Here is a 24,041-nt window from a genome sequence, read left to right as displayed (position 1 = left end):
TTTATTTTCTTTTATTTCGGTTGAGTATCACATCTTCTTCTCCCACCCCCCCCCCCACACACACATGGGCACATAATCTTTTGTCTCTACCTCCAGACGAAAACACACGCGTAGAACACTGTTTGCTGTAACTGGACCGAAAAATTGTTAAAATCTACTCAAAACTGGCAAGATGTAGACCTTCTATTATACCCGACTTCACTTTCACACATACATAATCGGTTATAAAAGACTAAAGACTAAATTGGTGGGGCTTCTAGAATATATCACAAAAACAAACGATTAAAAAAATAATTCACTGGGTTTATATGGAAAATGGTCATTTGCATTCTCTCTCTCTCTCTCTCTCTCAGAAAATTGAAGTCCCCAAGTTATGACTGAATTAAGCATTGACATAATAAAGAGCATCCAAACCGATCATTATTATCTATAACCCCTTTCACCCTTCATTTAGCGGGGCTCTTACAGTCAGTGAGAACTGCTATCTTGCCATAAACAACACGATGTTCCCTTCGGACCACAGCATATTTTCCTAAATTTTCATGGTAGACAAAATTATCAGTTGAGTTGACAATAAAGGGCAGGCATAAAATGTTGGATTACATTACACTGCACCATCTATCATCTATTGGTCTAGATTCGTCTATGGGGCGAAGGAAAGAGAGGAGATATTTTGGCTTGGGCTCCTCGATAACCTCATTGTTCTTAATGGCAAGATTGTAGGCATTCTGATCGCAAGTCTTCAAAGTTGTCCACAGAAACTGCAGTAGCTGGATGTCTTTCTCGACGTCCTCCTCGTGACTTTCCTCTCTGTAATTTTCCACCAAAAATATTTTTTTTGCGTCGCCGACAAAGTGTTTGACACTGAGGACTACAGCCTCGGGGTTTTGGTATTCATCCCTGTGAGTTATGACGAGCAGTGGTGAAGACGCTGCCGGGAAATTCAAGAGACATCTTGAATGAAGATAAGGCTGGCGTAATGTCCCAAAATTGACTCAAGCAAATATTCAATATCGCGGGAAGTGATCCCAAGTAAAAGCAAGTACGACTTTTAGTTAGCAGCCCCCAAAACTATCTGTTTCCATCTTTGCTCAACTTCGGGACAGTGTTACGCGTGCATATTAAAAGGGAAGCTTCAAGTCGAAATGGAGGGTCTACTAAAAGAACAGGCCAACTTATATACACACACAACAACAACTTGCAAACACTTGTCGGCAAAGAGGTTTTTTTTTTTTTCTATTTGAATAATAATTATAAATGAAAAATGAATGAATAAATAGGACCCTCATATACACACACATACAGTACACATAATATCATAAATTATATAAAGTATATGTATGCATTTAATACATTTATATGAACGTGTGTTTGTGTATGTTTTGGCGTTGACTAATGTGAGATAAAGTGTGAGATGAAAAAAGTAAAGAGAGTGGAAAAAACCGAAAGTCTCTGAGTCATGATTCGAGAGTTTGTCACTCCATCCATTTCACCATTATCTTTGTATGTTCCAAATCTGTCGCCATATTATATCTGACTGAAGTGCCTGATTATTCAAATTTCACGAGTACGATCTTTTTTCATCGAAGTAGCTGTGTCTCGTCACAGCAGCTCAACAATATACTGATTATTTGACTTCAATGTTTCTATTTTATCTAAAAAGAGAAAGAACAAAATAAACGTACCGTGAATTTTCTCCACCTCTTTGAAGAATTGGTTGATGAATTCATTAGCTTCACGCTCGCATAGCTCCCTGCAAATGAAAGCAAGAGTTCTTTTTTTTAATTACGACACAATGTACTAATAACGAACTCTTCATGATAGTAAAATAAATTAGAATCATTTTTATTGAAATCTTATAACAACCAAATAATGTTCGCTTCGTCATGTCAATAAAGTCACCATTTTTATAGGCGCCATATGTATATTTATAATTATATATTAATGTATATATATATATATATATATATATAATATACACATGGTGATTCTATCCTGAGTGCTCGATATCCTCAAAGGAAGAGCTTTAGACAGAAGTATTGGAACAAGTTCACGCGGTTGACTGCAGGTTCATCCGTCTTTATTGCCACTCTGAGTTTCACACAACTTCCGTGAGGTGCAATCGTCAGGCCTGATGATTGCACCTCACGGAAGTTGCATGAAACTCAGAGTGGCAATAAATACGGATGAACCTGCAGTCAACCGCGTGAACTTGAAGAGTTTGTTCGCAAAAACTGTTAAGTCCATTTTGGAAGATTTAGAAGTATGGTCTCTGTCATAAAGTACAAAATAATACCTTTTAAATGATATATTGGTCACTACATATAAAGGTAAATTTTTTAAGTTATGGTCAAAAGAAGCAAAAATATTCTTATTCTCCTTATTTTTCTTGACATTTAATCGCAAATATCTCCATTTAGCAAATATGGACTTATCGGTTTTTGCGAACAAACTCTTTACTTGTTCCCATACTATACATATATATGTATATATATGTATATATTAATATAAACATTGTAGTTGTTCCGCGTATTGGCAGTACTAGAAATAGCAATAATAAAGTCACAACAGAGGAATGCAGGGAATGCATTAATAGCCAATCTTGATTTAATGAATAATCCGAATTTTCGAGGAACCTTCCTCTTCTTCAGGCATGACAGTGCGAATATTCACACTGTCATCCCTGAAGAAGAGGAAGGTTCCTCGAAAATTCGGATTATTCATTAAATCAAGATTGGCTATTAATGCAGTCCCTGCATTCCTCTGTTGTGACTTCATATATTAATATATATATATATACATATATATATATATATATATATATATATATGCATGTGTGTGTGCGCATGTATGTGTGTTTCATTAGAGAAAAATACATGTAATCTTTCAAACATAAGTCCTCCTCAGATATTCCCGTTATTCCACCATATATACTATTGTGTCTAGTCTCTCTTTCTTTGATGTCAGCTCTCCTGCATTCTTACCGGTATGATTATGTACACAAACAATATCTATGTAATATATTCAATCCCGGTTGAATATTATCAATACTCTTACATCGTGAAATCCAGTTTGTTTCTGTCCATGACGGCGCATGTTGTGTTTTCATTTTTTTTTCTTTAATCTCCTTTTCTTCCCTTGCTAATTTGATTCCACGTAACTTTGCATGGTTTCTTTGGATTTTGTTTTTTATCGGTTTGTAGTTTGTTAATTTATATTCGCGTTTATATGTATTTTCTTAGGATCCCACATAGTGCAAGCTTTGCTTTTTAGTGGTACCCTCTATTTCCACTCCCATTCTTATTTAATTTATCATATGCAAATATATATGTTTTCTTCATTTTGCTATATACTCATTTTCACATGTACTTTGTTAACTTACGTTTTTGCAATTATTACAAAATATGTTCTGCTTATACATGACATACATAATTTGTATAGATATAAGGCAAACTAACACGGATGTAAAAGTCATCACGACTTGTTTTTGTTTTTTTATTAAATGTGCATTTTCTGCAATTTTGAATCTAAGGAATATCGCATGCCCAATGCCATTTTTTCACCTCGACAGCTGTTCACTGTAACTTCCTACTGTAAGAGTGTCGTTAAAGTATTGACGGATTTCCGTTATTACGCACTATCTGAAAACACACTAAACCTTTCGCGAGTTGAAAGTTTTGAGCAATTTGTCCCACCCTGTCCTACCTATAGCAGGAACTAATGGATAACATTAGTTCAGACTTCGGTTTCACAAAAGGAAGCAGCCTTAGGTTTCTTCTTCTTTTTTTTTTTTTTTTTGCATTATGAATTTACATTATCGTTTCACAATTCGTATGCTTGGTATAACAATAGTGCATAACCCTATAATATACAAATGATGCACAGGATAGAGTGCGTTAGTGGAGGCGTATAGTGCACTCGAGGGTATTTACAATTGTGACACATGCACGAGGCGAAGCCGAGTGCATGTTGCACTACATTGTAAATACCCGAGAGTGAGCTACGCCTCCACTAACGCCACGAAATAATCCTGTGCATCATTTGTTTTATAAAATGGGTCGAAAATTCGAAAACTAACAGCATTTTTCAGCGTTTTTCACGTACCTTTGTGGGTCAAGACGTCCGAAGATGTTCGTCCCAAACATTTACGCACGTCGCACTCGGAAATCCCGCACATATAAGTATGATGGTGGGTTGGGTTTCCGGACACTTAAGTTCCCGCATGAAAACTTACTTATTTTACATAGAATATGCACCCTTTACCTTAAAGACTTGATATAGACTCCTCATATAGGCCTACTAGACAACATACTCTGAAAACGGCGTGAGAATTAATCTGCTAAATCGTTGGATTTGCCCTTCAAAGTGACTCCATGTACGCGTCCGGTCCCACAACGCTTGGTCTACTGTACACTGTACGTATGATACGTACGCCACACGATATGCACAAGGGAAGAAAGGCCGGCCGGCCGGCAGCCCGAACTTGAAGTTGTTTACAGGATTGACAACGCGTATGCATAACGCATGCAATTCAAAGGAGCCGCCGCGCGCACAGACGATCGGCAATAGGATTTAACACGCAGTGCAATGGGACTGAGTAACCAAAGCACATGTGACTCATTTCAGCGCTTCCTATTGGCTACATTCTTGAACCCATTTTATAATATAGGCTATATTATAGCCTTATACAAATAACAATAACATGCTCCATTTTTGTCTAATCATTTCGAATACATGTAAGGTCTACGTCTTTTATTTTGTAGAGGATGTTTAACTCACATTTTGTGGTATATTAAGATGGCGGCATGGCATTCTTCAGACTTGTCTTTCACTATTTTGTGTTCCGTGTCCATGCTTCTGCAACCATCTGAAAAAAAAAATAAACAATTAGCATGGAATACACGTGTTAATATTAGGGACAAGTAGACCCAACGGCCAGAAAAGCGGTTCAACAAGGCACTGTGGAGTGCTAAGGGCAGGTTAGAGCACGGAAGATGACCTGGCCTTCCACTGCAGTCAACGAAGTTACCAGTTGTAACAATTCATCGTGCCATGGGATCATGACTTCTGCGACCGAGAGGATGGGGTTGCTCAAGCGCAACAGCTCTTCTACTAAATCTCCTTCACGCGCAGGTTTCTTGTGCTACCTCTCTGATCTTCCCAAAAATACTACGGCGATGGGGAATGGGTGATCCGACAGGTGGAGGTTGCCACTGGAAGTCGCAGCTATGAACCTGCACGTAGGCGGTCTGTGGACAAGGGGTCGCTCTTCTTTGAACCTAGGGCAGCAAAGAAGTTCGGCAGCATCTCAGGCGACTAAGAAGCCCTGTTTAGGGATAGCACTGCTTACCCTAATACTAGTATTACGGAAGGGACAAGAAAAGGTGTCCTATACAAAGCCTGCCCTATTTAGCAACTGGTCAGCCTACCGCAGCTGACAGTGTAACCCACAAAGCGGTCGACATCAACAGAAAGAGAAACAAACCAAGACTAGAAATGTCGCTATGGCGACTGATGCCTCCGCCATAATGCATGATTCTCCCAATAGGTGTATAGTACAATGTCTTCACAATGTGTGATGACAGTTTCACATAACTGGCAAAATATCGAAATAACAGGTTTGTCAGAAATATCTTGAATGTTCACTTTCCACGAACTGGGTTTGCTATAATTGTTTATTAAAGAGTGCAGGTACACATATTTGGGGAATTGAAAATTTTTACTTGACTTCTGACCGACCTTATTATAAGTTTATGCATTGAGTATAATTTTCAAGGTATGAAGAAAGAGTGTAATTACAGTACAAAATATATCTTTTTTGCATTTAAACCTGACCTTTGACCCTTAACCTTTGACCTTTGACCTTCTGGCTGGAAATTTCCAAGAAAATCTCCATTAAGTAATACATGTACATATATTAAATTTTGAAACTAATAATGCAATCATTGCATATACTAGTATATGAGGGAAATAGTAACATTTTGAGGAGTTGACCTTGACCTTTGACCCATGACTATTGACCCATGACCCCTAAATTCCCTAGATAATCCCTGCCAGTCAGTACATGCATATGTACCAAGTTCCATGAAGATACATTGAACTATTTGCGAGAAAAGTGATAAATTATTGCAACATTTTCACCTAACCTTTGACCTTTTGACCTTTGACCTTATGACATGAAACTCTCTCTGAATAATCTTTACGCAGTAGTACATGTCTACACTAAGTTTCAAGAAAATAACTGCAGGCATTGCATAGATATGGGGGAAATAGCAACATTTTTAGCATTTTACCTTGACCTTTTGACCTTTGACCTCTTGCCAATGTCACTGAAATCTACTCAACTAATTGTCCCATCATACATCATCCTTGGACCAAGTTTGGTGAAAGCTGCTTCATCCAGTTTTGAGTTATCACGTAAACAGATAAATTTTAGGATTTGACTTTGATTTTTGACCTTTGACCTCTGTCCGATTTCACTGAAAAACTAATCACGTAATTGTCAGATCATACATCATCCTCCAAGAAAGTTTGGTGAAATTTGCTACATCCAGTCTTGAGTTATCGCGTAAACGGATACAATTTCATGATTTGACCTTGACCTTTGACCCTTGACCTTTAGCCGATTTCACCCAAAATCTACTCAAATCATTGCCCTATCATACTTCATACTTGGACCAAGTTTGGTAAAATTCCAGTAAATATTACTCAAGTTATCGCGTAAACGGAAGTGGACGGACGGACGTACGGACGGACGGACAACCCGAAAACATAATGCCTCCGGCACCACTTCGTGGCGGAGGCATAAAAATTCTTCTCGGTGCATGGAATATTCGCACCCTTATGGACAGAGAGGGAACCTCCAGGCCCGCCAGGAGAACAGCCCTCATAGCGAAAGAACTAGCTCGGTACAAGTTGGACATTGTAGCCCTTAGTGAAACATGATTAGGAAATGAAGGATCAATCTCTGAGTTCGAAGGAGGATATACTTTCTTCTTGAAAGGAGCTGCAGAAAGTGACGACAGAATGCACGGAGTGGGATTCGCCATCAGAAACGGACTCCTTCGCCAACTCCGTGACTTACCCACTGGCATCAATGACCATTTGATAAAGCTCCGATTCCCTCTCTTTCCATCTCCACACATCACAATCATCAGTGCCTATGTCCCAACTCTTACCAACAGCGAGGTTACCAAATAAGAATTCTATGTGTTACTCGGGGATTTCAATGCTAGAGTTGGAATAGACCATGAAAACTGGAATAGAGTGATAGGTAGCCATGGACAGGGAAAGATGAACAGCAATGGACTGCTTCTCCTCACCACGTGTGCTGAGAACCAACTAAGCATCATCAACACACCCTTCAGAATGGCCGACAAATACAAAAGAACTTGGATGCATCCTAGGTCTAAGCAATGGCACCTCAATGACTATGTCATTGTCCGAAGGCGTGATATTCAAGATGTCCGGATCACAAGAGAGGAGCCGAACGCTGGACTGGCCATCGAATGATCAGAGCTATCCTCAGTCTACACATAGTACCGTTACACCGCAGGAGACCAAAACAGATTCGTCTATCATTCAACATAGGAAAGCTGTGCATGCCAACTATGAAAGAGCAGTATCAAGCTCACTTGGATGATCTACTCACTGCCCATGGTCCCCTGACCGGTGATCCTACTGAAAAATGGAACCAGTACAAACTGATGCTTACTGGAGTGCTAAGGAGGTTCTTGGACTCAAGAAACGAGCCCACCAAGACTGGTTCGATGAGAATAGCGTTGGGATTGGGAGACTCCTGGAGGAAACCGTGCTGCATACATCAGATGGCAGAGTAACATTAGTTCCATGTCCAGGAAAGACCATTTCAAACATCTGCAACGTAAAGCCCAACGAGAGCTTCGAGCCATGCAGGATAGCTGGTGAGACAGAAAAGCTGACGAGGTCGAGCACTACGCAGAGTCAAACAACCCAAAGGAGTTCTTCAGGTCTCTAAAGACTGTGTTTGGCCTACAAAGGCTTAGAACTACTCCACTCCTTGCAGCTGACGGAACCACATTGATCAAAGACAAAGACAGCATCAATAATCGTTGGAAGGAATATTTCTCCACTCTACTGAATACCCCTCCAGTGTTGACACCGCAGTCCTAAGACACGTTGATCAAAGACCCCCCAGTGGAAGACCTCAATCTTCATCCATCCCTTGATGAGGTCCTAAAGGCTATCAACAACACAAGACCTGGAAAAGGCCCTGGATTGGATGGCATCCCTGCACACCTGTTTAAAGCTGCTTCCCCTGCATCTCCCAACATATTTCACTGCATCCTTGTCAGTATATGGACTGAAGAGACCATGCCTCACGAATTCAGGGACACAACAGTTGTTTCTTTATTCAAAAGCGAAGGAAACAAATCATACTGTGGCAATTACCGGGGCATATCGCTCCTGTCTAATGCCGGTAAAAAACTGGCACGCGTCATACTGAATTGCCTGATCACCACTATCTCTGAAACTTTCCTGCGAGAAGCTCAGTGTGGTTTCAGACCTGGCCGAAGCACTGTAGATATGGTCTTCACGGTGAGGCAGGTCCAAGAGAAGTGCATAGAACAGAATTTGGATCTGTATATTGCCTTCATCGACCTTACCAAAGCTTTTGACACAGTGAACAGAGAGGCCCTCTGGACGATCCTCGCAAAGGCGGGCTGCCCACCTAAGTTTGTGAATCTCGTTCGTCTTTTTCATGATGGAAGTGAACGTCTCATCCTCGCCAATGGTTAAACTTCGAAGCCCTTTGAAATTGCCAATGGAGTAAAAAACAGGGATATGTGCTTGCGCCTGTCCTCTTCAACCTATTCTTCACCTGTGTACTAAACCATGCTTTGCAAGACCTGGAGAAAGGGGTGTACCTGAAATATAGATTGGATCGATCACTCTTTGACTTGCGGAGACTGAATGCCAGGACAAGGGCTATTGAGTGACTCCTGCGAGAAGCACTTTATGCTGATGACTGTGCCCTTATGGCGCATTCAGAGACTGACCTCCAAGCCATTGTTAACAGATCCGCAGAGGCTGCCCGATTATTTGGTCTGGATAGTAGCCTTGGCAAGACGGAAGTCCTCCACCAGCCATCACCAGGAACTACATCTACCCCACCAACCATCTCCATTGAAGGTACTGAGTTGGAGAATGTTGATCAGTTCAGGTATCTTGGTATCACCATCTCCTGTGATGGTAGTCTGGACAAAGAAATATCCACGCGCATCAACAAAGCAAGTCAGTCACTCGGCCGCCTTCGCTCACGAGTGTTGAGCCACAGGAACGTCAAATTGAAAACGAAGATCAAAGTGTACAGGGCAGTCGTCCTATCAACCCTACTGAATGGATGTGAAACTTGGACCCCAGAGCTACAGAAAGCACCTCAGACAGCTAGAATGCTTTCACACTAGAGCACTACGGTCAATCCTCGGGATCAAGTGGCAGGACAGAGTAACAAACTTAGAAGTCCTCAATTGAACAGGACTCTGCAGCATTGAGTCCATGATCGTGAAGGCCCAACTCCGCTAGACTGGACATGTGATCCGAATAGATACCAGTCGCCTTCCTCGCCAAAGTCTGTATGGGGTTCTTTCCCGTGGACAAAGACGAGTCGGACGGCCAAAGAAGATATATAATTCAATTCAATTTTTCAATTCAAATGATCTTATTTCCATATAAAGTAATACAAAGTAATATACATAACGCTTACATGAGTACATAACATCACAAGGAACTTTCAATCACGTAATTGTCAACAGAACATGGATACAATTATCATAATGATCTCAACTCTGATTTGGAATAATAAACAAGTAAGCAATACAATCTAATTTATAACTTTACATAGAAAACAGGAATTCACAAGAAAAGCATAGCTTGTAAAATTTGTGAATGACTCTAGAAGGTGAGGGCATCTCAAGATATAAGGACTGTATCAGGGACACTCTCAAACGCAGCGACATCTCTCCACAAAAACTTGAGGTGTTTGCTGAAGATAGGCAGCACTGGCGTGACCTGACAAGAGAGGCCCTATCTACCTGTGAGAACAAACGCCGGGAGCGAATAAACAATGCCAGAGAAGGCAGGAAGGCCTCTATCTCCGCAGCACCCCCACCAGCATCAATCCAGTGCCCACACTGTCCCCGAATGTATGCCTCAAGAATTGGACTTGTCAGCCACATCTGGGCCCATGAGAGACGATAGCACAACCCAGAATTACATCAACGACTCAATGGTCTACTAAAGATTATTGACACCACTAATACAAATGTTTGGTTCAAATATCTTATCTATACGTGCTGCAATAACAGGCGCTAAGATGAAATTATTGAACTGATGTGCATACACATGTTTATGTTCATTGTGTATTATTGCACGCATCTGCTCTCAGTGAGTATTGTCTTGAAATTGCCTGGACAGTATACATGCTTTAACCGATTCTCCCGTCAGGGCAAACGGTCGACTATCAGCTGATGCCAGTGATATATAATAAGGTTGAAACACATGGAAACTTTCTATTAAATAATCCACAGTGTGACATGCATGAACTTTAAGAATATAACGTTTTTATTGCTAGTGCCTTATTACTAAGTACAATTGAATCACAGTGGTTTAAAAACAATGTTAATGTGATAATGAAACTAAATCTAGAAATGACGACGGAAGGGGGAGAAAGAATATTTTCATTACTCGCTCCCCCTTTATTCTCCTATCTTCATCCTCGTGTTCCCCTTGAGTACGAATATGACATTGGACCTACTGATTTCATCTTTAATCCGGTTTAGTTCATGTAGGTTAAAGTGATTCATTCCCCGGTTGTCCTGCACTGTGATGTAGTCAGTCAACGGATGGTGGTTACGCAGTCTGGTTTGAACTCCCTTCGTGGTCTCAACAGTTTTTTCATCTGCTACTTTGTCAAAGATTCCACCTGTAGAAAAGGCACGTTGAAACAACGAATATTGATGGTTAATATGTCAGCAAAATATTCTAGACGAGTTAGTGATCGGAATAACACACTTCTTTTGAAAAACATAGAAATAGGTAATTGCAGCCACTTGTTGACACACCCTTTAAGTGCTCACAATTATACCCACAACGGAAACAAACAAACAAACTTTATGTCCCACTTTTTTGAGGTAGTGGTATATTGATGTAGATTACTATTGAAGAATTTGCCTATAAAATTGTATCACTTGAATAATCGTCTTGTATTAATTCTTACAAGGAATATCATAAACGCTATCTGTTATTAAGCCATCGATCAGAAAAAGCATGCACACGAGGGTGTAGATAAGGGGTATTTCTCCTTCCACACGAAGGCGATTTTGCATTTCAGACCTGAAATTCAGCGATCTGGTGCAAACTTTTGGTGCTTTTTGGTGCTTCCCCCCCCCCCCCCCCAGAAAAAAACAAAACAAAAACAAAAACACAAAAACACAAAAACCATGGAAATGATTAGGGTTTATTCGGGGAAGTGTTAATAGCTAAATCACGGAATTTAGCTCTTATTCCGCTTGTGCATCGTCCATGTGTATGTACAAAGTCCAGTGAGGTAGAGGGGGGTGTGGGAGGGGATGCTCCCTCCCACTCAACGGAAATTTTATCTTTTTAGAATTGAAGTAAAGCGATCTGAAGCACACTTTTTGTGTGAAATGCAGAAATTATCATTCCCCAAAGTGTACTAAGTCTATCAGTCAGAGGGGACCAAGCATTGGGAAGGTGGAATATAGAGCCTACCCCTTTTTCATGAGGGAACTTTTGAGTTTTCGGAATATAAGTGACAAGTCTTGTGCACTCAGAATTATTTAGAATTTTTGTAAATCTCAAAAGTGTACTAAGGCTATAGGGAAAGGGGCACAGAGGGAACGGGTTTTTTGAGGGGGTATCCCTTTCCCAAGCAAGACAGATTTTGCAATACATTTAGAATTAAAGTTCAACGATCTGGTCCACACTTTGAATGAAATATTAAAGAAATTATGATCTCACTTATAGGTTGAAAGGGAGATCCGCCTCATGCAAATGCATACCGTATGCACGCAATTTTTCATTTTTGCGTCTTCCAATCCCCGGGCCATTTGTGTCTGTATTATTTGATTTATTCACATATTCTTTTTTTTTGGGGGGGGGAGCAAATCCACCAGCAGTACTTGGCGTGGCGACAGGTTTGTTGTAAAAGGCCTGGAAGGTTCCTTCCCTGCTCCAGCCGACATGTGTCAGAACCTCTGACATTGGAACTGCGTTGCATGCGGCCTTCGAAGTTGTTGCTGCCCGCGTGGAATGGGCCTTGTACACATCTACATCAATGCCAGCGCGTGTCATTACGTCCTTGAGCCATCTTGAGATAGTATCTGTAGTGACTCGTTTATATGGCTTCCTATAGCTAATGAAAAGGTACTTCTCTTGACCTCGAAGGGAGCTGGTGCGGCGTAAATATTCATTAAGGCAGGCAAGAACACAAATACGTTTATCCTGGGGATAAGCAGCGAGAGCAACCTTTAAACCAGTCCTCCCTGGTCTGCTCTGCTTTACTAGATCTTGAACTATGAACGTACATAAAGTGGGCGACATAAGCATATCATCAATGTTCAGTAATTGTCGCGTTTGCACTCTCTGAGCACTGACGAGGGCGATCAACATACATGTCTTCAATGAAAGATCCTTAAGTGACATACTATTTAACTCTGGAAGGTTGCGAAGATAATCCAGGACAAACTTGACATCCCACGTAGTCTGATATCTGGCCCTGGGAGGCTTAAGGTGAAAAACTCCCTTCATAAAACGTGAAATTAAAGGATGGGAGCTGACTGTGTATCCATCAGTAAGAACAACAACAGACGCGAGTGCTGACCTCGCAGTATTTAATGCACTGTAACCTGAATTCTTGAAAAGTAGCGTTAGGAAGTCCAATACTTCCTTTACAGGCGCTTGCATCGGATTAGTCTGTCTCCGATTGCAAAAATCCAACCACTTCCTTGTGTAGACTGAATACTGCTTGTGGGTTGACTGACGCCAGGCAGACAAGATGATCTTGGTAGTTTCATCTGAAAGGCCTGTACCTTGAAGGCGTTGCCGGATAATCTGCAAGACATAAGATGCAAGCGTTTGTACAATGGATGTGATACTCCTGATACAGGCTGTGTGACTAGGGTCTTGCTCACAGGCAGGATTATTGGCTCGTCTATCAGCAAATTTAACAACCTCCCAAACCAAGCCTGAGTTGGCCAATTGGGCACAATCATAAACCCCTCTGCTTTCTCTGCTTCAATCTTCTGCAGACATCTGCCAATCAAGCAAAAAGATGGGAATGCATAGAAATAATCCCCCTGCCAATCTATTGAGAATGCATCCACAGCACACCCCCCTGGGTCAGGTAGCCATGACACATATTTGTCAACTTGAGCATTCAGTCTGGTGGCGAACAAATCCACCTCTGGGTTACCATAGTAACCACACAGTTGACGAAACACATCCCGATTGAGCATCCATTCCAATTGGTCATTAAACTTCCTTGATTTTTCATCAGCTATTTGATTTTGCACCCCAGGCAAATGTGTAGCTGTAATCCAAATCTCACGCTGTTTGCACCATTCCCAGATTCTCTTAGCTAGCTCACAATCACAAACACACAATCACAATCACAATCACAATCACAATCTCTTGATTTGATGCCTCCCTTGTGGTTATATATGCCACTGCTGTTGTGTTGTCTAACCGCATATGCACATGCAAATGAACATGGTGAGAACAAAATGTCTGCAAAGCATAAAATGCTGCTAATAACTCTAGGAAGTTAATATCATTGAGCTCTGCTCTGACTCTCTCTGTCTCATTCCATCTGCCCCCAATATGGGTGTTCCCATCTGATGCACCCCAGCCTAGTCCTGAAGCATCACTAGTTATCATCACTGATGGCGGTGCTTGACTAATGCTGCCACAGCAGGAGTCTATGCTCTGTACCCACCACATTAACTCTGCTTTTGCTGCCATAGACAGGGACATTTTACGATCATAACGGCCTTTACTCTGGCGTAGTGCCATAGATTTCTCTCTCTCAAGCTGCCTATAATGCATCTGACCATAGTGAACTGCAGGGAAGGCTGCTACCAGTTTACCTATTACAGAAGCAGCTGTGCGTATCGTTGGGGCATGTGCTCTTAAAAGTGCATAGCACAGACTCTTAATCTGAGTAGCCTTCCCTTCTGCCAATGAGATTTTCATAGCATTGGAGTCAAGTACAAAACCAAGGAACTGGATATTTTGTAGTGGCATTAACACAGATTTCTTTGGGTGAATGACAAAGCCGATCTCTCTCAACAATTGAGCAGTTTCGATCACTGCCTTCTCGGCTAGTTCCTTTGATTTTTGCTATAATCAGTGTATCATCAATGTAGGCAACTATCGTATACATGTCCCTTAGCTCTCATGGCAGCAAACACGGGTTTGAGTAGTTTGGTGAAAATACGTGGTGCTGATGCTAGTCCATTTGGCATCGCCTTAAACTGCCACAGCGAGCCTTTCCACATGAATCTGAGATACTTCCTATGACTTTCAGCTATTGGGACTGTATAGTATGCGTCACGAAGGTCGATGGAAGCCATATAGCAGCCTGGGGTAATCAGTTGCACTGCTGTATCAAAAGTATCAATTTTGAAATGGTGATAGGCAATGTGCTCATTCAGTTTCGACAGATCCAAAATAATTCGGTGGGCACCATCTTTCTTCTCCCGTACAAATATGTTCGAGATAAATTGCCCTTCTTCAGGCATTGCATGTTCAATAACGCCTTTCTCTAGCAGGCGAGAAAGCTCATCATCAACTGACTTAAGCTCAGAGCTATTCAATTTGTAAGGTAATGGTACCCTAATCTGTGCAGGGGGAACCCGTTCCTCAAATTCCAGTTCTAATCCATTCACTACATGAAGAATATATGGATCTGAGGTGATTCTTTCCCAGGCATGTTTATGGCTTGTCAATCGACCACCGATACATGTTACATTGGTAGTAATGTAAGGAAAATGTGAATGTTCACAGACCTTAGCTGAGTCATTGGTGGTTGGATTTGGTGTAGTGCAGACTACTGCTGGTTCAGGGCCGGACGTCTGTCCGGCGCCAGGGCTGTGTGTGTGTGTGCGGGCGTTGTCTGTATCGTGGAGTCCTCTGATTTGGATTCCCTGATGGCCTGCCTGCAGCAGCTGCCTGGCTGTGTGCTTGTGCAGACAGGGCTCTGTTGCCTAAAAAAACCCTGGCTCTAGGCTGCATGGATCTCGTCCTCAACCACCCTGCAGTAACATACCTCTGATGCTGGAAAGGAACTGCTTGAGACCCAGCGCGTGGACCCTGCTGGTATGGGTTGTACCGTTGTTGGCGGAAGAAGGTACGACCTCTGATGGCTCCCACTGTTTTTTGCTGCTCATCCATCTCTTTGACAGTTTTATGGAGGTCTTCCCACAAAGAGCCACTGCGTGGTCTTAACCGAAGGTTTGCGAAGATGTGTGTACCTTGAATTAATGTCTGGCTTGAAGAGAGACTTCCTGAGTGTATTCAGTTCATAGCTGGCATTAGCAATAAGGGCTATGGCATCCTGTTGGGTGTCTGTTGGCTCTTCCGCCTCACCGCGGGAGGTATTCGCTGTGCGAAGCATGGCTGTCATCCCTTTCACGAGGGGCTTTAGACACTTCTGTAAGCGTAGGTCGAGTGCTCTAACCTTACCAGACAAATTGTCCCAGATTATCGGGTTTACCTTAGGCACAACCAGTTGGGAGTTCTCTGGCTGGGGGTACTTGTCACACGTCTCAACAATGTGATTTTCTTCCAATGCATGGGTCAAGAGAAAACTGACGCTGCTATTGAGCTTATCTGGGAGCGGGTCCCCAATGTCCGTCTGCGTCGCAAAACGGGAGGCAAAACCAATGTCTTCCTCTATTTGCCTCGTCACATGCTGGGCTGGCACATCTTTTGTCAACTGTTCTTGAGCGACTTCTCGGTCAGTAGCCTGCCCAGTCTGCTCACCCAAACTAGACATGTTCCTTGCTGTATATCAAGGATGTGCAGCCTGAACAGATGACGCATCATCATCATCACAAAAAACGGTTCTGCTTATTATGAGGGTCCAGTTCAAAGTCCCAGTCCATAAAGTCTAACTCGGGGTCGTCAGTTTGGTTCGAGCGAGGCAACATAGATCTAGATATCTGAGACTGGGTGTTGCACAATGTCTCTATCATAGTCTCTAGCTTCTCGAGTCTGCTCTCCATTGAGACCTGTGCTGGAGCACCTCCAGCAGTAGGCCTACTAGTTCTAGTACTACTACCTGTAGCTAAGCAAATTTTTGAGGTGGCACTACTACCAGATTTCTCCGCAGAGCGTTTGGCTTTCGTCTTTTTAATGATCGGAGTAGCTGCACTGGCCTTTACCACACGTTGCACCGACTGTAACTGCACACTATCCTTACCGTACGTGCTGGGCTGACCGGTTTTCCCCGTCTGCAATTTCCCCGCAGGGCTGCCACTGGGAGTATGCGTTAACGTTACGGCAGTACGAGACTGCACCGATTTCTCCACTTGCACAGGCGTCCTCTCAAAAGGGACCCTTTTTCCGCCATCTACTGGCCCCGCAGGGCTTTTGGTCGGTAAACCTTGTTCCATCCCAAAACGAATTTTGGAAACAGCTCCGACAAAGAATGAAAGACGAATACCGAATAATCAATATGATAAAACTGAACTGTTTTGTCGCGCTCACGCGAGAAACGTTTCAACAATGCGCCATGTTGGAACGAACTGACTGCGCCTGCGCGAACGGGATCTCACATTAGATCGAACGTTTATGAAATAAAATGAAGACTTACCTTTCAAGGCAAAGAAGAGAGAGTTAATGAAGGCCGATTTTCCTGCACTCGTCTGTCCGAATAGATTGATGTTGACTAGCTTCAGATTGCCAAGGTTGAACTGCCGGGCACTTCCCGGTTTGTAGTTACGAATTTTTTCTCGAAGCTTCTCTCGAAATCGTTCTATGTACAAAAACAATAATAAACAAAAAAGGGACTAATACAGCTTACTGTTTTTTATGCGGTCCGTCTTTGTTTACAAGACTTATTGTAAAGCCCACAGATCTGAAAGCAATAATATTGCTTGCTATTATTGTTTGCTATGATACGTACTATCAAAGGAAATTAGAAGAACAGTTTGGGTGTTTTCGGTAAGATGTGGGTAATAAGAAATAGTTTCATATTTGGATTGATTCATTATTTTTAAAGTTATTATTCAGCAGAGTCATGTTTGTTTGTTTGTTTGTTAGTTTGTTCTTTTTCTTTTCTTTTCTTTTCTTTTTTTTTTTTGGGGGGGGGGGGGGGGAGGGGACACACAATACATGATGTCATATTACCCCTCCGCGCTATGAGTGGCCTCTTCCAGCATGGAATCCATGTCAATCCTACAGTTATGTAGAAATGCAGAAATGCAGAGAAAGAGAAATAACATGAAAATAAGTGATCAAGATTCTTCTGGTTTGTTTGTTATTTGTTTGTTTGTTTGTTTGTTTGTTTGTTTGATTATTTGTTTTATGAGCGCTTGGGAACCGTGCACTCTTGCAATACTTCGAGATACAGCCACATGCAATGTCAACAGATCTGATTAGAATATAGGTCTTTAGTTCAACGCTTCCAGGAAACCATCGAAAGTGCGTCGCAAAGTTTTGTAAGTTTTCCTTTGTTTTTTTTTTCTTTATTATTACACCACTCTTACACATATGGGACTCTGCACCTCAAAACAAACAAAAAGTCGCCAGACATGAATTTGTAGTTAAGACCATATTCTGAAAGAGCAGACTTTGAGCTTTAAAATGATGTATAACTCAAATCAAATGGACTCTCCTAACCTATCTAAATATTGGAAAGAAAGTACAAACTCAGAAAAAGTGTGAACTGAGAAAAGAGACTCTGAAGTACAGTGTCTATTCAAGCGCTTAATCTTTACCAAACCGTGCTGGCTGTGCGATGAATGGGGCAAAAAGCAGGAAGTAAACCATCAGAGTAACAACAATAAAGGGATTTTAAGATTAAACTGAAATTAAGCATGCCTCATTAACACGTTCTGTTCAAAATTAATGGTAACTTTCCAAGCAGGAGCACTATCCTTTCAAAAGTTATTAGAGTTGAAAGTGAAGAGTGTGGACAATGTTTTTTTAGAAATGAAAAAGGGATTCTGAAGACGCACCTTATCACACTATTCTACCAAAAATGTTCGAGATAAACTGCTAAAAAACACACTTTCTTGCCCGTTTTATGATACCAAATTTTAGCATAATGTAAAAGAAGACCCGCTCTTTCAGAAAATATGAAAAAGTCAAGTTCGGCTAGGTTGACCCATTTCACTTATTTTCAGTCCTCACGCAAAATCAGTGTGCGCGACTTTATGTTCGTTTTGAGGTGCACGGTCACATATGAAATATATTATGATAAGAAAATACCCTGTAACTGACCAAGAGATATGTTATCAAATACTTCCAACTAAATCTATGACAAAATAATGCTATTCGAGTAGTCATATAATGTTAAAAATTCAACCAGTAGTCCCTCAGTGCGTATCAAGAAAAAAAAAAAACTTTGCAGTTATGGAGAGCGCGATGTTGGTTGTGAGGAAAGAGAAACTTGTCTTCTTTACATTGGTACCAAATTATGTTGACAAATGTTATGCATGACTGAGCCAGGGGCGTCACCAGCTTTTTTTCAAGGGGGGTGCGTTTTGACACTAAATGTAACAAGATTTTTTGAACGGACATTCTTTTGGAATTCAGGAAGCTCTCAATGCCCAGACTTTTATGTTTTTTTTTTTTTTAGGGAAAAAAAGCGGGGAAAGGGCACCGGCGTAGCAAGGATTTCATCTTTTTTTTGGGGGGGGGGGAGGGAAGAGGCTGTTAGTATGCGAGGGAGCGAAGCGACCGAGCCCGAGCGAACGGAGCGAGCAAGGGGGGGTGGAGGGTGGGAGGAGGTTGTACCCCCTCCCACGGTGAGAATTTTTTGAATTTTGATGTTGTAAATGGTGCAATTTGATGAATGTTTTTGCTTGTTTTATCGAATTGAAACAGTCCCACTTGTTTAGGGTAGCAGTATATTTTGATGTAGATTATTGCTGAACAATTTGCCTATAGAATAGTGTCATACAAATAAACTTCCTGCTTTAATATTTACACTGAATATCACGAACGCGACCAAACAAGAGCGAGCTGAGGGAGCGATGGGAGTGAGCGAGGGGGAGGGTGTGTGAGGGGATGTCCCCCTCCCACGGTGAGAAGTTTTTGCATATTGATGTTGTAAATGTGACCGTGCACCTCAAAACGAACATAAAGTCGCACACACTGATTTTGTGTGAGGACTGAAAATAAGTGAAATGGGTCAACCTAGCCGATATTGACTTTTTTATATTTTCTGAAAGAGCGGGTCTTCTTTTACATTATGCTAAAATTTGGTATCATAAAACGGGCAGAAATGTGTGTTTTTTCGCAGTTTATCTCGAACATTTTTGGTAGAATAGTGTGATTAGGTGTGTCTTTAGAATCCCTTTTTCATTCCTGAAAAACCTTGTCCACACTCTTCACTTTCAACTCTAATAACTTTTGAAAGGATAATGCTACTGCTTTGAAAGTTGGCATTAATCATGGAGAGAATGTGTAATGAGGCATGCCTAATTTTAGTTTAATCTGATAATCCCTTCATTGTTGTTACTCTGGTGGTTTACTTCCTGTTTTTTGTCCTATTCATCGCTCAGCCAGCACGGTTTGGTAAAGATTAAGCGCTTGAATAGACACTGTGCTTCAGAGCCTCTTTTCTCAGTTCACACTTTTTGTGAGTTTGTGCTTTCTTTCCAATATTTAGATAGGTTAGGAGAGTCCATTTGATTTGATTTATACATCATTTTAAAGCTTAAAATCCGCTCTTTCAGAATATGGTCTTAACTAAAAATTCATGTCTTGCGACTTTTTGTTTGTTTTGAGGTGCAGGGTCACAAATGGTGCAATTTGATGCATGTTTTTGCTTGTTTTATCGACTGGAAACAGTCCCACTTGTTTAAAGTAGCAATATATTTTGATGTAGATTATGGTTGAACAATTTGCCTATAAAAATTATCATTAAAATAAATTTCCTGTTTCAATATTATCATTAACGCGGCGAAACAAGAGCGAGCGGAATGAGCGAGGGGGGGGGGGTGTGGGAGGGTGTGGGAGGGGGTGTTCCCCTCCCACGGTGAAAACTTTTTGCATTTTGATGTTGTAAATGGCGCAATTAATTTTGATGCAGGTTTTTGCGTGTTTTATCGAATTGAAACAGTCCTACTTGTTTAAGGTATAGCAGTACATTTTGATAAAAATAACTGTTAATGAACAATTTGCCTATAGAATGGTATCATCCAAAGATACTTCCTGTTTTAATATTTACACTGAATATCATGGCCGCGACCAAACAAGAGCGAGCGGAGTGAGCAAGGGGGGAGGGTGAGAAGTTTTTGCATATTGATGTTGTAAATGGTGCAATTTGATGCATGTTTTTGCTTGTTTTATCGACTGGAAACAGTCCCACTTGTTTAAAGTAGCAGTATATTTTGATGTAGATTATGCAATGGTTGAACAATTATTTGCCTATAAGATAATAAATTGTACCATCCAAATAATTTTCCTGTTTTAGTATTTACACTGAATATCATAAACGCGACAAAACAAGCGGCAAGTGAGTGAGTGAGCGAGGGGGAGGGTGGGGGGGGGTGTGGGAGGGGGTTTCCCCCTCCCACGGTGAGAACTTTTTGCATTTTGATGTTGTAAATGGTGCAATTTGATGCAGGTTTTTGCGTGTTTTATCGACTTGAAACAGTCCCACTTGTTTAAGGTAGCGGTACATTTTGATATAAATTGTTAAATGAACAATAATTTACCTATAAAATGATATAATTTAAATAAACTTCTTGTATTAACTTACACTGATGTCATGAACGCGACCGAGCGCGAGCAAGCGGAGCTAGCGAGGGGGAGGGTATGGGAGCCGGTTGTCCCCCTCCCATGGTGTGGTGAGAACTTTCTGAATTTTGATGTTGTAAATGGTGCGATTTGATGCAGGTTTTTGCGTGTTTAATCGACTTGAAACAGTCCCACTAAGGTAGCAGTACATTTTGATGTAAATCATTATCAAATAATTTGCCTATAAAATGGCGTGATTTAAATAAACCTAATTCTTACACTGAATATTATGAACGCTGTTTGTTAAGCAATCAAACAGAAAATAAGCATGCACACGAGGGTGTACATGAGGGTCATTTCACATTGTTTCTTCTCCCAAACGAAGATGATTTTGTATTTTCAGACCTGAAATTCAGCGATCTGGTGCAAACTTTTGGTCAAATACAACTGTACTTGAATTTGTTGCAGCCCCCTCCCAAAAATAATAATTCAAAAATTTTTTTTTTCCGTTGAAATGTTAATGGCTCTTATTCCGAGTGTGCATCATCTCTGTATAAGTACAAAGTAAAGTAAGGTGCTGGGGGGGGGGAGCTTTTGAGTTTTTAGAATTGAAACAAAGCGATTTGAAGCACACTTTTTTGTGGAAAATCCGGAAATTGCCATTCCCCATAGTGTACTAAGCCTATAGAAGGGACAAGGCAATGGGAGGGTGGTAAGATACCTCTCCCATATTCGATTCAAATCCCCGGTCAAAATCTTGGGGGGGGGGGGGGCGACTGCTCCATTGCCCCCCCCCCCCCCCTTGGCTACGCCATTTGGAAAGGGTTAATAATTCAATTGAAAGAAGATAATATCTCCTCCCCCACGACGGAACTTTTGCATTTTTTTTTTTATCAAGTAAAGTGACAGATTTGGTGCATACTTTCGATTAAACATATGTGACCGTGCACCTCAAAACGAACATAAAGTCGCACACACTGATTTTGCGTGAGGACTGAAAATAAGTGAAATGGGTCAACCTAGCCGAACTTGACTTTTTCATATTTTCTGAAAGAGCGGGTCTTCTTTTACATTATGCTAAAATTTGGTATCATAAAACGGGCAGGAAAGTGTGTTTTTTTTAGCAGTTTATCTCGAACATTTTTGGTAGAATAGTGGGGTTATGTGTGTCTTTAGAATCCTTTTTTCATTTCTGAAAACCCTTGTCCACACTCTTCACTTTCAACTCTAGTAACTTTTGAAAGGATAGTGCAACTGCTTTGAAAGTTGACATTGGTTATGGACAGAATGTGTTAATGAGGCATGCTCAATTTCAGTTCAATCTGATAATCCCTTCATTGTTGTTACTCTGGTGGTTTACTTCCTGTTTTTTGTCCCATTCATCGCACAGCCAGCACGGTTTAGTAAAGATTAAGCGCTTGAATAGACACTGTACTTCAGAGCCTCTTTTCTCAGTTCACACTTTTCCTGAGTTTGTGCTTTCTTTCCAACATTTAGATAGGTTAGGAGAGTCCATTTGATTTGAGTTATACATCATTTTAAAGCTTAAAGTCTGCTCTTTCAGAATATGGACTTAACTAAAAATTCATGTCTGGCGACTTTTTGTTTGTTTTGAGGTGCACTGTCACATATGTAAATCTGTCAATCTATAGGTGTATCAAGTCCATGGAAAAAAAGACCGAACGGGGGAAAGTGTGGGAAGAAGTATCCCCCTCCCACACGAGAGAGACTTTGCTTTTTTAGAACTGAAATTCAGCAACCTGCCATCTGGTGCACACCTTTGGTGAAATAATTGGACAGATTTCTAACAAAAAAACAAGAAAATCTTCTCATCTCGGGAATTACAATTATGTGGGGTGGGGAAGATATGGTGGCTTGCCCCTCGAACATTTTATGGAGGCAACTTTTTTTTTCTGTCAAAAAGCAAAAAAAAAAAAAAAACCTTCTCAACTCACTAATTATTAGTTATGGCGGGGGGGGGGGGGGGGGGCAAATGATAATATGCTTGCCCTTCCAATGTTTTTAAGGGGGTAAACTTTTTTTTTTTCTGGCAAAAAAGCAAGAAAATCTTCTCGTCTCGGGAATTATGGGGGGGGGGGGTGGGTGGGCAATGATATACTTGCCCCTCCATTTTCTTTTTTTTTTTAATGAGGCTAAGGCTCGCACTTGGGCTCGCATTATCAATATGGATTGGTCAGAAGTAACGTGCTGTACATAGACCCAACATACTTGTAAGTATAGCACACGTACATGCAAACGTGTACGTGCTCCGTACCCTAAGGCCCGGTCCCACTGCACTTACGGATGCAAAGAGGATGTAAAGCGTACAAAAAATCTTGCCATCCGTTGGAAAACGCTACGAATCCGCTGTGTACCCATCGCATACGTGTCTCATCCGCTCTATCCATCGAGCATCCGTCCACTGTGATTTCATCCGCGCAAAAAGTTTTAAGCTGCTTAAAACTTTTAGAACGGATGAACTTTCCGCTGTGTAAACGATGTAAATCCGTGACATACGAGCAACAAACGTTGTATGTCCGTGCGGCATCCCTTAAACGTCCGCTGCATCCTCTCTGCATCCTCTGGGCATCCTCGCAACTCACATCCGCTGCAGCTAAAAACGGAAAGAGGGAAGAAAGATATGGTACGTGGAACGTCTTTACATCGTTAACAGCACGTTAATAGAAAGGATGTAAGCGTATGCATCTCGTATATAAAGCATTTCGAAAGCATCCCCTCTGCATCCGCTCTGCATCCGCTCTGCATCCACTCTGCATCCGCTTTTTCTGCTATGCGTCCGTTTCATCCCCTCCAATCCGCTTTCATCCGCTAGGCTTCCGATGAACATCCGTTTAACATCCCCGCTACATACTACCCACGTCCGTTCTATTTCCGTTCTGTTACCGCCAATTTTCGCCAATTTTGTCAATTTCTGGAGCGGATGAAAGCGGATGAAGCCATCCCCGAAATTTTGCTCGTCCGCTGTGTCCTTTCTGCATACGCTTTGTGTCCGTCGGCCAGTGGGACCGGGCCTGTACGGATGTACAGTACGGTCGATAAAGAGTAAA

General features: G+C 41.5%; 1 protein-coding gene across 1 annotated transcript in view; it reads right to left on the bottom strand.

The window, feature by feature from the left end:
- Nucleotides 1–599: 599 nt before the first annotated feature.
- The window catches only part of LOC140239728 (uncharacterized), a 41,641-nt gene continuing 18,199 nt past the window's right edge, over nucleotides 600–24,041 (bottom strand). Inside the window, exons 6-11 of the mRNA XM_072319550.1 lie at nucleotides 17,413–17,460; nucleotides 16,877–17,038; nucleotides 10,796–10,963; nucleotides 4,780–4,867; nucleotides 1,686–1,753; nucleotides 600–931 (exon numbers count right to left, since the gene is read on the bottom strand). Coding sequence (XP_072175651.1) covers nucleotides 600–931; nucleotides 1,686–1,753; nucleotides 4,780–4,867; nucleotides 10,796–10,963; nucleotides 16,877–17,038; nucleotides 17,413–17,460 — 866 coding nt within the window. The remainder of the gene's footprint in view (nucleotides 932–1,685; nucleotides 1,754–4,779; nucleotides 4,868–10,795; nucleotides 10,964–16,876; nucleotides 17,039–17,412; nucleotides 17,461–24,041) is intronic.

The sequence above is a fragment of the Diadema setosum genome, chromosome 16 (genome assembly GCF_964275005.1).
Source record: "Diadema setosum chromosome 16, eeDiaSeto1, whole genome shotgun sequence".
Taxonomy (NCBI): domain Eukaryota; kingdom Metazoa; phylum Echinodermata; class Echinoidea; order Diadematoida; family Diadematidae; genus Diadema; species Diadema setosum.
This window is presented reverse-complemented; position numbering and strand designations above follow the sequence as displayed.